At 44.9% G+C, this 18,418-nt stretch overlaps 1 protein-coding gene across 1 annotated transcript in view; it reads left to right on the plus strand.

The window, feature by feature from the left end:
* Nucleotides 1-18,418, plus strand: part of efna3a (ephrin-A3a) — a gene marked incomplete at both ends in the record, with an annotated part of 85,969 nt that overhangs the window by 58,349 nt on the left and 9,202 nt on the right. The window contains 3 exons of the mRNA XM_080006635.1: nt 12,756-13,057; nt 13,682-13,747; nt 16,449-16,526. Of these exons, the coding sequence (XP_079862761.1) occupies nt 12,756-13,057; nt 13,682-13,747; nt 16,449-16,526 (446 nt within the window). The remainder of the gene's footprint in view (nt 1-12,755; nt 13,058-13,681; nt 13,748-16,448; nt 16,527-18,418) is intronic.

Here is an 18,418-nt window from a genome sequence, read left to right on the forward strand (position 1 = left end):
AAGAAATCCTCCATTTTAAATCTTTCATTTTGCATGGTCTCTAAGTTAAAATTGTATTTCCATTATTTGCTGGTAGACCCACTGGTAGGCTACTAATTATTAACTAGTAGCCTAGTGACTGGTTAGAATGTAGTGATGCAACAATACTTCTTTCTTCTTATAATGATATTACTACAGACACCAAAATCTTGAGTATCTGCCTATAATGATACGATACATAGAGAAATTGATCATTTTAATTTATACCCATACCAATAACCTATCCTGCGCATAGGATCGCATTTGTATATTTTCTACTGTATATTTTTATGTTACATTTTTTTGTTTTATACTTTTCAGCAATTTATATATATTTGGCAATTTTTTTATTTTATTTGTGTTTTTACTTTGCTTTTTACTTATTAAATGTATTTATTTATTTGTTTGTGTGTTTATTGTTTGTTTATTTATTTATTTATTCATTTATCTATTCATTCATTATTTCATATTTTTTCTCAGACTGTCAAGCCTTTTTAAAACGCTGATCGTCTGTAGAGAAACACACCAACCCTCACCACAGCAAATTCCTCGTACACGTAAATGCACCCGGTGGCGGAATAAACGTATTCTGATTCCGATGGAGACACCGAACCTTGAGTATCTGCCGATTCCGATACCGGTTCCGGTTCCTGAGGGTGATGTTTGTTATATTGAATTTCTGAGTATTTTGTTGCTGGTATCGGCCCGATACCGAATTCGGGTAATTATATGTGTATATTATATGTACGTTCCACACTGACCACGTTCTCCATTTTCCATTTAGAGGCAAATTAAGGAGGAAAACTGCAAAGTAAAAATGTCCGGAGAGGATTAAAAAACCCGCCCTGAATATTTAACCGTCGTGTTGTTCTGCGGAAGGAACCCAGCACGCGTGTCGCCGTTGTTGTTCTTTCTTTGTTTCGTTTTCTTTTCTTTCTTTTTTTTTTCCGGGATTCTATGCCTCTCTTCCCCTCTTCTTCTTCCTCCCTTTCTTTTTGTCCTCCTCCAAGTGTCTTTAGCATTCACGGCACCTCGCCATTGTTATTTATTGAAACCTGCAGGATCCTCACAGGACTCTGTGCTATCTTTGTCTCCCTGTGCCTTTCCTCTGCACTTACTCTCTCTGTTTCCCTCCCTCCCTCCCTTTCTCTCTCTCCCACTATCCTTCTCTCTATTCATCTTGTCTTTTCAGAATGTGTGTTTCTCTCTCTCTCTCTCTCTCTCTCATTCCTAATGAGCGCCGTGTTCCCCTTCATAGGGAAATGATGATGAGACAGCAAATCCTGAAAGGAGGGAGGGAGAGGAGGAGGAGGAGGAAGGAGGGAGGGAGGGAGGAAGAGGAGGAGGAGGAGGAAGAAGAGGGCGAAGTAGGGAGAGGAGGAGGAGGGAGGAAAAGGGAGGGAGGAAGAGGAGGGAGGGAGGGAGGGGAGGAGGAGGCGGGAGGGAGAGAGGGAGGGGAGGAGGGAGGGAGGGAGAGGAGGAGGAGTGAGAGGGGGAGGGAGGGAGATGAGGAGGAGAATGGAGAGGAGGAGGGAGGGAGGGAGGGAGAGAATGAGATAGAGAGAGGAGGAGGAGTGAGGGAGGGAAGGCGAGGAGGAGGACGATGGAGGGAGGGAGGGAGGGAGGGGAGTGAGAGAGAGGAGGAGGAGGGAGGCAAGGAAGGCGAGAGAGAGATTTTTTGGATTTTTAAAAAAAAAGACACTTACAACCACATCAGTCAATACAAAGAACACACAAACAGTAATAAACAAGGGGGGAGGAATAAACAAACAAAAACAAACAACGCACACGATTCTGAGAAGGAGTCGTCTTAAACAACAGTAATTATTTTTGCGCTCTTATTTAAAGGCGGGGCTGAAAAAAAAATAAAAAGTTCCCTCTACTACAGAACAAATGACCTAGTAGAGTAGCAGCGCCGTTGTGTGAAGTCATCATGGCTGCCCGTCAGCCTGTGGAACCCGTAGTCCACCCGGACCCGGACCCGGGCCCCCGGGCGGGACGGCTGCTCCCGGGTCAGATCGGCTCTCCAGCGTCCTGCTCTTGAATTTTCGTTTCTTATTTTTTGCATCCTGCACCATCAACAAAAGCAACACCGGACCATTTCTCACCAAAGACAGCCAAAAGAATTCCTTCCAAACGACCGGTAAACCTTTCCGTCTCCGAGTCGCAGAAAGGACGCCGCTCCTTGAAAGCGGCGGGTTCCGAGCGTTTACGGAAGCGCTGGCTCCCAGGGAGCCGTGTGATGTTCTCCGCTGGAGATCACCTGCCGTCGTGCTTAAAGGAGCTTTATTTACAGTGCAGACTCTCTGCGCCGGGATGACGTCGTTCTCTGTCCCCAGGTGCCCTCTCCGCACTGGGTCCCGCCTTCCATTTAAGTTCCTCGTTGTTTAAGACGCACATCGTGGTCGTAAGGCACCTTGCCCCGCACCATGTACAACTCTATTGCTTTTGTCATTTTGAAACCGCCCGCTGTCTCTTCAAAACGGGATCCCGTCCCTCGGCATCTCCAGCTCCTCCTCCGAACATCTTTTGATCCACGTGTTTGGAGTGTCACTCGTGTGGCGCGTAAATCTGAGGTTAAGCATCTGAGCCGCTGCCTGGGGGTGCCGCGGGGCCGTGCCGTTACGCGGCGTGGCGCGATGTCCCCAGGTGGAAACCGGTCTCTGGAAAAGCCCTGGCGCGGGGTTGTCCTGGACGTCCCACCTGGCTCCCTGGTTCAGGGGCTCTTCCAGTGCCGGGAAGGTGCGCGTTCCGACCTTTTCCATTTAAAAAGAGACCATGTTTTGGAAAAGAGGAGGTAACACGTCCAGTGTGAAAGGACTAAAATCTGTTAAAAACGGTTCCAAATCCAACCCCTGCCCACCAATCCCTCTAAAGAGGCAGCTTGTCAGCTGCATCCATGCGCTGAATGAATTGCAGGCGAAAAAGTTGCAATCCCGCTGTTCAGATGAATGAGCGCCTGCCCTCCTTCCCCTCTTTCTGCAAAAACAAAACACTAAGAGATACCCCGTGGAGTTTATCCCAAAAGAAATTAACCATTAGAGACTGCATTTTTCGAATCGAACCTGCAGGCGGCTTTAAACAGGCTTCCCTGCACCACAGTACGGAGGCTTCCAAGTTATTAATGACGAAACGCTTCATTTATAAGACATTTTGGGTCGTAGCCACTTCCACTTTGCCAGCCTTCCCTCCATTTTTTTCTACCACTTCTTCCCAGCTTCTCTTCGTTGTCTGTTCATCCCCAAGGTAAACTCCTGAATATTTAAAACCAGCCCTACTCCAGCTGAGGCCTCCTGGTAATTTGGGAAGTCCAGTGGAACAGCTAATGCATTACTTTTCTCCCAATTTACTTTCGTGGCTGAAATAGTACCAAAGTCTTTTACTATTTCCACCATGTTTCAATGTCCTCCCTTTTGTTTGTAAGGAAAAATAATGTCGCCAGCATAGGCCGATAAAACATATTTCACCCTAAAATCTGGTGAAAACAGTCCTCCTAAAACATTTTGGATCTTTTGTAACATTGGTTCCACGGAGAGTGAATACAGCATGCCAGATAATGAGCAACCCTGCCGGATCCCCCTGTGTGCACTAAAATGCCGACTCAGACCCCCATTGATCTTCGGTACACTCTCAACGCCCGGAAACCCAATGAACCAATGACGTTCTAAATGTCCTGAATCGTTGAAATATTGTCTAGGATGGACCTACCAGGCACACAGTACGTCTGAGCCTGATGAATGACCTCTGCCATGACCTTCCTCAGTCTGTTTGCCAGAACCTTGGACAGGCGCCCGCGAGGGGCGGCGCCACAATCGCCATTCTGGGTTCTATAATTATGTAATAGTATTAATTGTCTGTGTTGTATTAAATATACATTTAGATCTTCATAAATGAAACTTTATTCTACCCCCAGAACTTCTTCCTGTAGATTGATGATTCTCCGAGGCTGTGATGGGAGCACCTCGTGTCGATTATGCACATTTAAGTATTTTTAGTATTTTTAGAGCTTATAGATCTTATTGTGCGTAATCGCCAGGGGTCATGACATTTCACTGCATATATGTATGACCGTATGTATAAATATGTGACAAATAATCACTTGAACTTGAACTTGAGGAGCTTGTAGTCCATGCAGAGAAGAGTTACCGGTTGCCAGTTCTTTATCGCATGGAGGTCGCCTTCTTTTGGTGAAAGGGGGTTCAAAGGGTTCAAACCGCCCTCCTGCAGCTCAGAGATCAAAAAACACATTCCATTCAAACTTTCATTAAAAACATTTAAAGATCTCAGCTTAGTTCCTCCCAAAAAAGTTTTTAAAACTCTGCAGGAAGCCCATCTACCGTATGCCTGGGGCCTTGCCCCCCTCCATGCTCTGCAGCACGATGTACAGCTCCCCTGGAGCCAGTGGCCCCTCCACCTCCCTAATGGTCTCCTCAGAGACTAGGGGCAGGTTGCTGCAGAATGAGTTAAACAACTCTTCATCATCCACATATTCACTGCTGTACAGCTCAGTGTGTAGCTGCACAGCCCAACTACGTATCTCTCTCTGATCCCTAAGCTCCTGTCCACTCGCAGAGTGCAAAGCACGGATAAGTCTGCTTTGACCCTTTGCCTCCTCCAAACTGAAGAAAAACTTGGAAGGTTTGTCCATAAGGTTCTCAGACTGAAAACGTGACCAGACCAGCGCCCCCTGCACTTTAGTGCCAAGTTGGTCCGCTGGAGCGTATTTTTTAGATTTGAGGATCTTATGTTCTCGATCTCCTGTGGACGCTAATAAACCCTGCAGCTCCGCTATATCGGCCTCTTGGTCCTTCATAGACCTGCTCAGGGGTGTTGCTAGGATGCAAAGACATCAGGGCCAGACATCAGACCAGCCAGGCGCTAGCCATTTTGTTGCTCTGGGCAAACTGCCGAGGGGAGGGTGGCGGCGGCGGGGTGGCGTGGTGCTTAATTTGTTCCAAAAGGAAACTAAATAGAAAAAAATTCACGGGCGCTCCATCGCTGGCGCGTCATCAGAGAGGGAGCAATCGGAGTGCAGAGCCCGTCCTGGTTCCTGGTTCTAAAAATCTGAAAACATCCAGAAAATTAGCACACAGTAGGGCGCTACTAAAATGCCAATATGCATTTTTGGGCTTCATGTTAGTAATTGGATAGTAGGTAAAGGCATCATTATACACATTATAAAAGTGTTAAAATGATGTTTAATCGATAAAAAACAGTCTAGTCTTGTCCATGGTGTGTGCCCAGGTGTCTTTTATCAATATGCATTCTCCTCCAGACGTCTACCAGCAAGCAGTATTCTGTCAAGGCTCTTAGTGGGAGCGTATACACGTTGATGAAAACAACACTAAAGCACTCGGACTTGGCCCGGACCACCATCATCCCGCCCTCACACATGTTCGACAGTAAATGAGAAAACTCTTAGAGAATGAAACTCCCACCCCTCCGCTGGTTGAGTTCGTGTGGCTGAGAATCACCTCCCCGTCCCACTCACTCTTCCAGTCTGTCTCATTACGACAGAGAGATGGACAAAAATGGCGTCAATTCCCTTTCGTTTTAAAGTCTGGTTCAAGACACGCTCTTTGCCAAATGTCCCTTTGCTCCATTTAGGTTTTGAGTTTCTAAAACCAGGCATTGTAAAATAGGCAAAGAGACAAAAGACAACGAGAGACAGGAGACGCACTGAGGCTTTATGCTGCGTCTGTGCCGGCTCCATTGCCGAGCTCTAATTTGATCTTTTGTACAATTTTCTTTAATCTGTACATCTTCTGATCCGTGAAGCCACCTTTTTCTTTGCTCCGTCTCTGGGTTCTGACCGAGAGAACAAATTGCTCATTGTTTTCGAAATATTCTCAGACTTTTACGCCCTTCTGTTTTTTATTTGTTTTCTGCAGAGACTCCTTCATTTTATCATTGCTATAATAATAAATTATACATATACAGCAGCTGCAGGCAGCAATACACAGGGACCAGTTTGGTCGCGTTGTATGGATTACTGTTTTCTGGGTTCTCTGAAACGCAGCCCGACTTTTCTAGTTTACATTGGCTCCCCCGGTCGGTCGTCTCGCGGAGCAACCACTATGCGGCCGACAAAGCGCAGCCCTCCTGTATTTAAAACAAGCGTACGTATTTGCCTGTAAACCAGAACTTCTCATTGTTTGAACTCACCGTGTTGTCGGTGGAAGTAGAGCTGCACTCTCAGTGACGGACACGTGACCCCTTGATGGGGTTTCAGGCAATGATGACATAGTGACGGAAACGTGACCGTTTGATGCCGTGTGGGGCAACAATGACGGAGTGACGTTATGACGCGATGACAGCTTTCAGTGATTATTTATAGTTTTCGGGGCCCTGGTTTTCCAATGCACTTCATGGACTCCCACAGTTTGTATGTTACGACTTCCTCAAATGCCCCAAAGTTAAGGAGGGACACATTGAACAGAATGCCTTCATTTTACAAAAAGAGCAAAAGAGTCTACACGGATAAACATTCTGGTCCAAGTGTAGATCGATATGGATCAAACTTGAACCACGAGATGTCTGAGACATCTTGGTTCTAATGAGGCCTCAACCATGTCTGTGGGTCCAGCGGTTGTAGTGGGCCAGACACCTTTATCCCAAAGGCTTAGGAGAATAATAATAATACAATTATGAACAACAATGGGGAATAAGCTTAAAGCACCTCTGCATTTACGGTTGCGTTGGAATTTAATTTTGTCTTTTTTCTTGAGACAAGATACGGTAAGTAGGGACTCCTCCATCATCTCATCACCCTCACAAACATCCTCCATTCCTCCCTCCTTCCCACCCGCACCTTCCACCTCTCCACCAGCATCTCCCTGTGCCCCTGCAGCCTTGTCACCCGGACCAACCTCAGCATCCGGCGATGCTTCACCCATTTCATCGGACGCTGGTGGTGCCACGGCTTCCTTCTGTCCTGCTGTTTCCTCACCCACTACCTGCCTCTCGCCCCTCCTCTCCTGACCCACCTCTGCCTGGGTCTGACCCTGGTCCTTTCCCTCCATCCGTCCCCGCTGGTGCTCTGCTCTTCTCCCCAGACACAGAGGCTCTTTCTGGACAGGCTCTAATCAGGTGGCGCCTCATCACCGCAGCCCAAGCACTTTGCTGTCTCAGATAGGAGTCGAAATCATCTACTCTGTTTTTAAAACGTACATTTAGATTCCTCCATTTAACTTATTGAGGATGATCTGAACCTCCGCTCGCTCACGCCCCCATCCACTCAGAGCGATAGAGAGAGAGAGAGAGAGAGAGAGAGAGATTTACTGCGAAATGCACAGAACAATGCAAACTGCCGCCATCCCTTTTCCTTTCTTCCTCCACTTTTTACTCCACTTTCTCTTCCTCCTCCTCCTCCTCTCCCACCAACCATCCGCTTTGTCACCCTCACCCTCCTCTCCACCCACTCTAAGTTATTAAAGCTCCCCCACATCCTCCGCCTTCCCCATCCCTTCCTCCTTCACCCTTCCCTCGTCCCGTATCACTAAGTGGAATGCTTTTATACTGCGCCTCCTCGAGTTCTTATGCATTCCTCAACCTTTCCGCCGTGTCCTCTTTTTACCTCCACCTTTACTCTAACCCCCCACCCACCCACCCACTGACTGGTGCTGAAGGGACAGACGGTGATTTAAGGATCTGCGTTTACGGCGCGTCTTTAGATAACGACTGCAGAACTCGGGATTCAGTGGCGCTGTAAACAGGAGCTAGACCTTAAGGGTTAGGGTTAAGGTTGTAGTGAGAACGTAACCTAACCTTGGAGTTTCCACACAAATTTCAATGCTATTTCAATTGTTCAATTTATTTTTCGTGTGCTTTTCTTTTTTTGTGGTATTTACATCTATTAACTTGTCTGTGCTGCTTTATTGAATACGCTGTGCTGCTTTATCTGCCTTTCACTTCTTGCGTGCGTCTCAATCTTCGCATTCTTGCTCGTGGTGGACCCCTCCACCACTATTGGTAAACAGCATATAGCCTAAAGGAGCTCATGCATAGTGCAACTACATTGCATCGGCTCTTTCTTATGAAGTACGTAACTAAATAAGTATAAAATATGAATGAGATGAGAATCAGGATGAGTTTATTTATTTTTATTTATTTGTATTATTTATTTACAAGGAATTTGTCGTGGTGAGTATTTTGGTGTACTTCTCTACAGATGATTAGCATCAAAAGAAAAAAGAACGCTTAGAAGTTTGAAAAATAATAATAAAAGATTAACTTCAATAAAAGTAAGAATAAAAACTTAAAATAAAAATAAAATAAAGAAATTGCCAAATATACAGAAATAGCTGAGAAATACACAACAGATTTAGTAAAATATATAAAAATAGTATATGAAAATAGACGGAAAATATAAATGTGATTCATTGCACAGGATACTTATTGGTATGGGTTATAGAGGATATAAATTATAATTATAAAATATAGCTGCAGTACAAGGGTCAAGGGTAGTCGGCCCTTCATTAATGTTCAATGGTGGTTTGCGCTTTGGCGCTCTGTTCTGTTGTGACTGCAGAATTGATATTGCATCGGCCTGGTTACAGTGTAATTTTATGATCGGACGGTCTTTGCAGTTTCCTACGCCGCAACTAACAGCGGTTATCATTCGGAAGTAGGGCTGCATCACCATTATTTTAGTCAATATTGTGATCATGATTATCTATCCCGATTAGTCATCCATTTTGGAGAACTGAATTTGTTTTTGCCACTTTGTAAATCAACAGAAAACTCACAATTATTATGTATTTTATAAACCTATAAATAAATAAACTCTTTGAAATAAAATAAGACCTTGTTTGACAAGAATTCAGAGTTCTTAAGGCTATATATAAATTACACCCAAACAAGAAGGTCAGTTACAATACACCTGCAGGTTTTTGAGTTTGGTTTCAGTTGCCATTAGGCTTGGGCGGATTTACGATTAAATCGGCTATCAGCGAACGACTCCATCGACAGCGATTGACATTGATGACAAGACATTTTTGTTTGCTTGCTTGATCCGCCTGGAAAAATCTGAGAATTGAAACGGTGTAAATGTAGTTTACAATGCTCTGAAACTGGAGTAGAGAGACAGAGAGAGGGGAAAAGGGAGGGAGAGAGGGGGGAGAGAGTGGGTTGAGGTGCTCCCTCTCCGCTCAAAGCTGACCAGTAACCACTGGTCAGCTTGGAGGGTCACACTTTAACTCTACAGTCCTGTACAGAGACTTAGAGGGGCAGGTGCTTAAAAAAGAAGAAGAAAAGAACATGCCTTGCCGCTCGGGGCAAACGAAGCAGTGCGGCGGAGCCGCAGTGCGCACATTGCAGGTGCGCCGAGGTTCATGAGGAATTCCTCATGAATATTACTTGCCCAGACCATCCGCTACCTCGACACCCATTCATTTAAAATTGAAACAAAAAAAAAGCACATCTGATAAGAAGGGCACCGTGGGGTCCATGGGGCAGGTGCTCAGACCCCCCCCCCCCCCCCCCCCCCCGCACGTACCTGCTGCTCAATAAGCAAATCATGTGATAATAATATAGCAATATATAATCTCATAGAGAACGATTTCAATTTATTTTATTTCACTTGTATGGAAAATGAAAAACGTAAACCTAACTCAGAGAATTAGAGCAGACTTTTTTTTGTTTCTCTTTCAGACAGCGGTGCGTGCCTGCATTTTTATTTTATTTTTGTTTATTTCCTACATGTAGGAAACAACATTTTTAAACACAACTGAGTTAAGGGACTGTCAAAGTCCTCACTCCGACTGTTCCAAAAAGACCCGTACGCGGCCCCCGTAGCTTTCCATTGCTATGGGACTTAATTTAATAAAAAGTGGATGTTTTTGTGGAAAATTTTCACCTGTAAACAATAAATCCTGCACTTCTGGAATGGGGAGACAGCATTTACCACTTTGCATTATGTTCTAAGCGCGCGCCCCCGATAAAAGCGTATATTGCTGATCGCTGCTTTTGGAAACGCCAAGTGATTTGTTTTAATTAATTTTGTTTGTTCATACACTGAAGAATTGTCAAATATCACTTCTGTGAAGCTGTTCTCAGCGGACAGATCACAGGCAATAAACCTGGCAATTTCAACTCAAATGATGTTACGCTGTGATAATCACAAATGCTGAATATTTGACTCAATTTATTTGAAATAATCAACTATATCTTAAATTGGATCTTGCAGCAGGAGTGATTTTTTTTCTTTGCTAGGAATAAGCAATTTCAAATATAATTGTTTATAACTTATCATTTGAGGGTGGAAGTTCAAAATGAATGAGCAGCCACAGCCCGGTCTGGCCCGTCCCTCACGCCTGTGGCACAGCTCCCCCTACAATTTGACATTTTCCATCAAACACTTTAAATCAAATTGACAACTGTGCGACAATTATTTTGAGTTTCATATTGATTTAAGACTGGAAAATTTGTAAAACGGGCAAATGTAGGGGGCAATGGCATAAATGCGTAGATGGAGAGTGCAATACGCATCTCCTTTGGGGCTGGACCCCTAATTATTGCTATGTATTTAAGATGTACGGATGGAATTTTATTTTTATTGAACAAAATAATGTTACGGATTACCACTTTAAAGTTAGCTTCTGTAGCACAGATACAGCCGTCACTTTGGCACCAGAGGGTTACATTATTTTATTAATACCAGGCTGCTGGAGTTAATTAACAGTTTTCCAAGAATAAACACAAGTCTCTCTCTCTCTCTCTGTCTGTCTCTCTCTCTCTCTCTTTCTCTCTCTCTCTCTCTCTCTCTTCCCTCTGACTTTTTCCCCCCCTCTGGCTTATGTCATCCATCTCTTCAGTTTTCTTTTCATGGTGTTAAGTTAAATGCAAGCTCCCTTCCCTCTCACCCCGTTTCCCAGTGACTGCCTCTCTCCGTGTCGCTACAACCGTTTGACATGACAGTCTGTCTTGCAGCTTGCCTTCCAACTCCGGTCCTTTTTACTAGCCAGTCTCCTCCATCAATCCCCAACACTCACTCTCTCTCTCTCTCTCTCTCTCTCTCTCTCTCTCTCTCTCTCTCTCGCCCCCCCCCCCTCCCTCTCTCTCTCCCCTCTTTACTCCATGCTACCCACCCTCTCTAAATATAGTTCCTTTAAAGTGTGGATGTGTCTTTTCCCACAACACTGCAAAACAAAAGTCTGTCATCTGACATGAGGAGAGAGAGACAGACAGAGACACAGAGAGAGAGAGAGAGAGAGAGAGAGAGAGAGAGAGAGAGAGAGAGAGAGAGAGAGATCATTGATATTCATCTGCCTCCACTTGGGTGTAATCGCCAACGGATGGAGTAGCGAGGTGGGGTGTAAGGATTGTGTGGGGGTCGAGAAAGATCCAGAGACAGTTCTCACACTGCACAAGGAAGAATGCAGGTGCTACAATGGAGGGAGAAAGACAGAAAGAGAGGTGTGACATGTCTGATCCTTGTTCTGTAATTGAATAACAATCTCCCCTGAGACATGACCTACCTACTATGGTGAGTGTGTGTGTGTGTGTGTGTGTGTGTGTGTCTGTGTGTGTGTGTGTGTGTGTTTGTGTGTGTGTTAGTGTGTGTTAGTGTGTGTGTGTGTGTGTGTGCATGCGTGCTTGTGTTTGTTTGTGAGAATGTGTGTGTGTGTGTGTGTGTGTGTGTGTGTGTGTGTGTGTGTGTGTTTGTGTGTGTGTAAATAAGTGTATGGTCTGTGTGCTTTTGTGTGGTTTTACTATACGTAAGCACAAAGAGCGTCATTGAGTGTCTGTGCACCCTGGGTGTGTGTGTGTGTGTGTGTGTGTGTGTGTGTGTGTGTGTGTGTGTGTGTGTGTGTTGGGGGGAGAATTTGTGTGTAAATAAGTGTATAGTCTGCGTGGTTTTACTATATGTAAGCACAAAGAGCAGTGTCTATGGACCTTGGGAATGTGTGTTTGTGTACGTGTGTTTGTGTGTGTGTGTGTGGGTGTGTGTGTGGGTTGGTGTGGGTGTGTGTGTGTGTGTGTGGGTGTGTGTGTGGGTTGGTGTGGGTGTGTGTGTGTGTGTGTGGGTGTGCGTGCGTGCGTGCGTGCGAGAGCGCGTGTGTGTGAGGCGCAATGGATCGGTGACCTCCAGGCGCCAGGCAGCACAACATCCCCATCCGCTGGTGGAGGCCGGTCGGTGCAGCCGTCACCTGTGTTTCCTGGCAAACTGTGCGGATCGCTGCTCTTTACAGCCGCCGCGGAAGACACATCCCGTCTCATCAGCTCACCTGCAGGAGGCCCCCTAATCACCCCTACTTTATATAATTACACATTGCTTGATTTACATAACGAGTATACTTAGTATTATTAACAGCCGCGATCGTGGATGGGGCTGAACGCAAAATTATAGCTCATCGTGTCTTGCCGCACCAAGGGTTCTGTTTAAGACCCCGTACCATCATTTACATTACTCATCACGTGGACGCGGATGTGGACATAGCACAGAAAGAGAGACACACACACACACACACACACACACACACACACACACACACACACACACACACACACACACACACACACAGAACAACGGTCCGTGGAGGTTGTTGTTTGCAGCATCAGCAGCATCAGCAGCATCATCAGCAGCAGCAGCAGCAGCAGCAGCAGCAGCAGCAGCAGCAGCAGCATCCTGGCCGCTCGTCACATGAAATAAAGTGTAATAAGTAAAGACACAAAGACGGCCGCAGAGTTTGGTTCCTCTCAAAATAACCAATCATCCTCTTTCTTTCTCCCCGCAGCCTGCGGAGGGAGGGCTACACGGTGCAGGTTAGCGTCAACGACTACCTGGACATCTACTGCCCGCACTACAACACCAGCCAGCGGGGGACGCTGGAGCGCACGGTGGCCGAGCAGTATGTGCTCTACATGGTCAGCTACCGCGGTTACCGGAACTGCGACCCTCAGCTGGGCTCCAAGCGCTGGGAGTGCAACCGGCCGCACGCGCCCCACGCGCCCATCAAGTTCTCTGAGAAGTTCCAGCGCTACAGCGCCTTCTCCCTGGGCTACGAGTTCAACGTGGGCCACGAGTACTACTACATCTGTGAGTGGCTCCAAATAAACTCCGGTTCACAACAGTAAAGCGGCTGCAGGGGGACACCGTTGATGTGATGTCACACCTAATGATACATTGATGTCTGGTATCTGCAAGTTCAAGGGCGTCCCTCAACAATGCTCATCCACGTACAATATACTGGGATGTGTGAGTTTTGTGGCACGGCTGCAGTTTGGTAGTTGAAGCCAGGGGGTCCCCAAACTTGTTTTGTTTCAAAAGGTTTTCTATTTTATCTGCCTTTAGTAAAAACATAAACGGCTATGTGGTTTGAAATGTAACTTAAACTGACAAGTGGAAAATATTACAACAAAAACTCAACATCGTTAGAGTATGTGTATATATATAAGTTGTTATTATATATGTGTGTGTGTATATATATATATATATATATATATATATATATATATATATATATATATATATATATATATATACAAAAGAGGGAATTTCATGAAACCACTTGTTAGAAATACTTCATTACATTTCGTACAATTTGAATATCTCAGCTAATGCGCCTGGGAGAGTTTTTCAGTACGGTGGCCTGCAGAGGTCACGAGGCTGATGTGTGTGATTCGTGTGTGTGTGTGTGTGTGTGTGTTTTTTGCCCTGTAGCCACGCCCACCCATCACCATGGCCACAGCTGCCTGAGACTGAGGGTCTACGTCTGCTGCTCCACAGGTGAACCCTCCGGTCTCTCTAAGCACCAATTCCATCCCCTGCTCCTTCCTACACACACACACACACACACACACACACACACACACACACACACACACACACACACACACACACACACACACACACGCATGGATATAAAGAGATAAAAAGAAGATAGTAGAAATAAATAATTAGGGAAAGCGCATCAGATCTGACGTAGAGAGAGATGCCAAATCCTTCTTTGTGAATAAATATATGTATTTAATATCCATCTACTTTCACTTATCCGTTATACTGTAAGTGATAAATATTTGTACATGTCTTGTATTCTATTCTATTTCTAACAGTGATGCTGACATTTTTCTATTTTTATTTTAAGATATTTTCACATATCTGTATATACAAAGTATACTGTATTTTTCCACATTATTTACACTTATCTGTTTTAATTTGAGATTATCCACATTCATATACATGTATACTGTATTATTTTTATATATATAGTATATAGAGTATATATGTATATATATGTATAGATGTATCAGCAAAAAATATATATTGTATATACAAGGCTAGCAAATATAAAATTGGACCATTTTGAGCATTGCTATCAGAAAAAAAATTCAAAAGTAAGTATATATTTATATATATATATAATGTATATATATATATACAGTGTGTAAATATATATACAGATAAGAATAGAGTAGTATATCTCCCTCTCTGCTGTTTTCTGCTCACGTCTCTCTTCCCGTTAATCCGGCGATTCGGAAACGCTCTCGTACTTTCCCATTCTTCCTCCTCTTTCTCTTTCTCTCCGCCCTTCTTTCGCCCTCCCTCTCTCCTCCATTCTACCTCGCTCGCTCCCTCCCTCTTTCTCTCCCTCGCTCTCCCTCTCTCTCTCTCTCTCTCCCTCTCTCCGCCTCCCTGCCTTGCTCCCTCCCTATCTCCCATCCTTTCCCCCTTCCTTCTCACGTTTCTCAATTTCTCTTCCTGCCGCCCTTCTTTTGCCCACCTAATTTCATTTTCTCCCCACACATTCCCTCTCTCCCTCTCCCCCACCTCTCTCGCCCACCCCTCCCTCCCTCCCTCCCTCCCTCCCTCTCTCCGATGCTTGCTGCTGTGTTGTACACTGTGTGTTATTTTTACCCCGCTTGCCTGCTCTCTCCCCTGCAGGCCTTTGATCGGGGAGCCTTGTGCTGGGAGCTCCCCCACCCCACCACACACACGCGCACACGCGCACACACACACACACACACACACACACACACACACACACACACACACACACACAGACACACACACACACACACCCACACACACATGCGTACACACCAACTCATCCCCCCAAAACCCTGTCAGCACTAATACATCCCACACTCAGGCCAGTGTCGGCCCCTGTGTACACATTACCGTAACCCCCCTCTCCCGGTGTCACGGCTAATCTATTGAAGTGGCCACCACGCCCCCATTTGCTTCAGTCTGCACAGCGGTAAATGGCTGTTTGTGTCTGTGTGTCTGTCTGTCTGTGTGTGTGTGTGTGTGTGTGTGTGTGTGTGTGTGTGTGTGTGTGCTTGTGTTTCCGTGTCTGTGTTCATAACTGTGTTCATATGCGCGTTGGAAGGTGCATGCATTTCATGTATGATTTATAAGTCTGAGCAGAAGCTATGTAAATGTGTGTGTGTGTGTGTGTGTGTGTGTGTGTGTGTGTGTGTGTGTGTGTGTGTGTGTGTGTGTGTGTGTGTGTGTCTGTGTGTGTGTGTGTGTGTGTGTAGTGTGTGCGTAGTGTTCGGTCAGTTGTGTGTTTACATGGCAGCCGGCAACCTTGAACAGAGGAGTTGTACTTCTGCGCGAGACATACATTTTAAAATGTCTCCTTTTTACATGTGCACGTGAGGGTTTATGTGCACGTATTTGCGTTTGGTGTGTGTGTGTGTGTGTGTGTGTGTGTGTGTGTGACCACTGGGTTGCCTCGGTCCGTGTGAGTCGTTGTGTGTGTTTTTATGTGTGTGTGTCTGTGTGTGTGCCATTTAGCGGCTTTACGATCCGCAACCTTTACACAGCAAGGTCATTCTCGCAGCTTGCTATCAAAAACCCAATTTTGTTTCCTCGTGCATCCGCACCAGTATCGCTCTCTCTCGCTCTCTCTCTCTCTCTCTCTCTCCCTCCCTCCCAGCGTATCTCTGCAGACCCTAGTACATTATCCACGGCATATGCTTTACATTTGTAGAGGAGTTCCACATAAAACGAGCGATAGAGGCTTCCAGACTCTCTGCAAATCCCCATATGTTGCATTAGCCCCCTCCCCATGCTGTGTGTTGTGATTTGGCCATAGTAATTCAGGTGTAACACACAGACACACACACACACACACACACACACACACACACACACACACACACCAACACCGACACCGACATACACACACACACACACACACCCACACCATCCAGTCATTTGCAAACTTGCAGAGCAGAATAATGCCGTGTCTAGACAACCAGTAAATGTAATAATGCTCTCTGGGGGTTTTAATCTGGGTTCACGCTCCAGGATTTTGGGCAGGATTTCTCGGTGGCGGCCGGGTCACGGTAATGGCCCCATGTTCCAGCGCAGCGGTGATTTTAACGAGGTGTCTACTCTCTCTCTCTCTCTCTCTCTCTCTCTCTCTCTCTCTCTCTCTCTCTCTCTCTCTTCATGCGTGCATATGGTGTCTTCTTCCCAGTCTCCCAGACGGACGAGGACTCCAGTCAAACGCCTCCCGACTACACAGTCAGACCCAACATCAAAATACATGACATCGGTGAGTGCCATTAAAAACCTAGACAGACAGATACTAGATAGATAGATAGATAGATAGATAGATAGATAGATAGATAGATAGATAGATAGATAGATAGATAGATAGATAGATAGATAGATAGATAGATAGATAGATAGATGGATAGACCGACAGACAGACAAACAGACAGACAGACAGACAGCCAGACAGATAGATAGATAGATTGAAAGACAGACAGACAGACAGACAGATAGATAGACAGATAGATAGATAGATAGATAGATAGATAGATAGATAGATAGATAGATAGATAGATAGATAGATAGATAGATAGATAGATAGATAGATAGATAGATTGATAGACAGACAGACAGACAGACAGACAGACAGACAGACAGATAGATAGATAGATAGATAGATAGATAGATAGATAGATAGATAGATAGATAGATAGATAGATAGATAGATAGATAGATAGATAGATGATGTATGGAGAGACAGACAGACAGATAGATAGATAGATAGATAGATAGATAGATAGATAGATAGATAGATAGATAGATGGATAGATAGATGATGTATGGATCGACAGACAGACAGAAAGACAGACAGACCGACAGATGGACAGACAGACAGACAGACAGACAGACAGAAAGATAAATAGGCAGATAGATAGATAGAGCCAATTAAACCTGGGTCTATTGCAGGGTCATTTGATCCGGGACTGAAACCCGGGCGTTACCTTTCTCACTATTGACAAATGGTGATTGTGAGCGGGTGTTCCTGGGTGATTGGTGCAGTGGAAAAGGGTGGATAGCAGTGAACAGTAAACATCCACCTCTGTAATAGCATATTCAAACCTCTTGTTGTAATTTATCTGATGTGTTTATTCATTCTTCCTTTCACCCAGGAGGCGCTGCTTTAGAGGCACGTCCCTGTCTTATAGCACTCTTTTTTTAATCACCTCATATTGCCTGAGCCGTTTTATGTGCATTTGCCTGCTCAAAGCAAATTCCCCTCACGGACGTTTACGCTTTGATTCATAGATCAGCCACAATTATCAACAAAATTCTAAATGATATTTGTTCTAATTTGCATGAATGCATTGACTCATATGCATCTTGTGGATGTGAAGTATTTATTTATACACAGATATATGCACAACTACATAGATAGTTATGCACTCACACATTCATATAGAATTACCACATTCTTTTAATCCGTAATCTAAATATTTTTTTTGATGTTACTTTAAGCTGTAGAAGAGACCTCACCTTCCTCAGCGTGATCGATGCCTGGAGGTTGTACTTATCCATTATTTTTTCATTATTTAACGACTAGATATTTGGATCAATATAAGAGCACACACACACACACACACACACACACACACACACACACACACACACACACACACACACACACACACTCAAATAGACTGAGAGCACAATAAGAACCTGAGAAGGGCTTTACAGGCCTGTAGAGAACATCTCAGAGCAAGCCAATCAATGTGTTTTTATGCGTTGTCAAAGTGTTTTTAAGTAAAGCCCTGGATCTTTTTATCACCGCTCGGTCGGCTTGTTTGGGAAAAGCTTGAGGGCCGTTCATGACGGGGGGGGGGGGGGGGGGGGGGGGGGGGGGGGTTGAAACCTCAGACTGGCCCCTGAGACAGAGAGTGATGGATGGGTAGAGCAAGGAGAGAGAGAGAGAGTTTGAGTTTTAACAGAAACGGAATTATCTGGCAACCCATCCAGACAAGCTTGGTTTAGCCCGTATACGTTTATTAAAGGGAATATCAATAAAACAAGATAGATAAATGGATAGATATACAGTAGATAGATAGATAGATAGATAGATAGATAGATAGATAGATAGATAGATAGATAGTTAGATAGATAGATAGATAGATAGAT

Source organism: Zeus faber, assembly GCF_960531495.2.
Source record: "Zeus faber genome assembly, chromosome: 1".
NCBI lineage: Eukaryota > Metazoa > Chordata > Actinopteri > Zeiformes > Zeidae > Zeus > Zeus faber.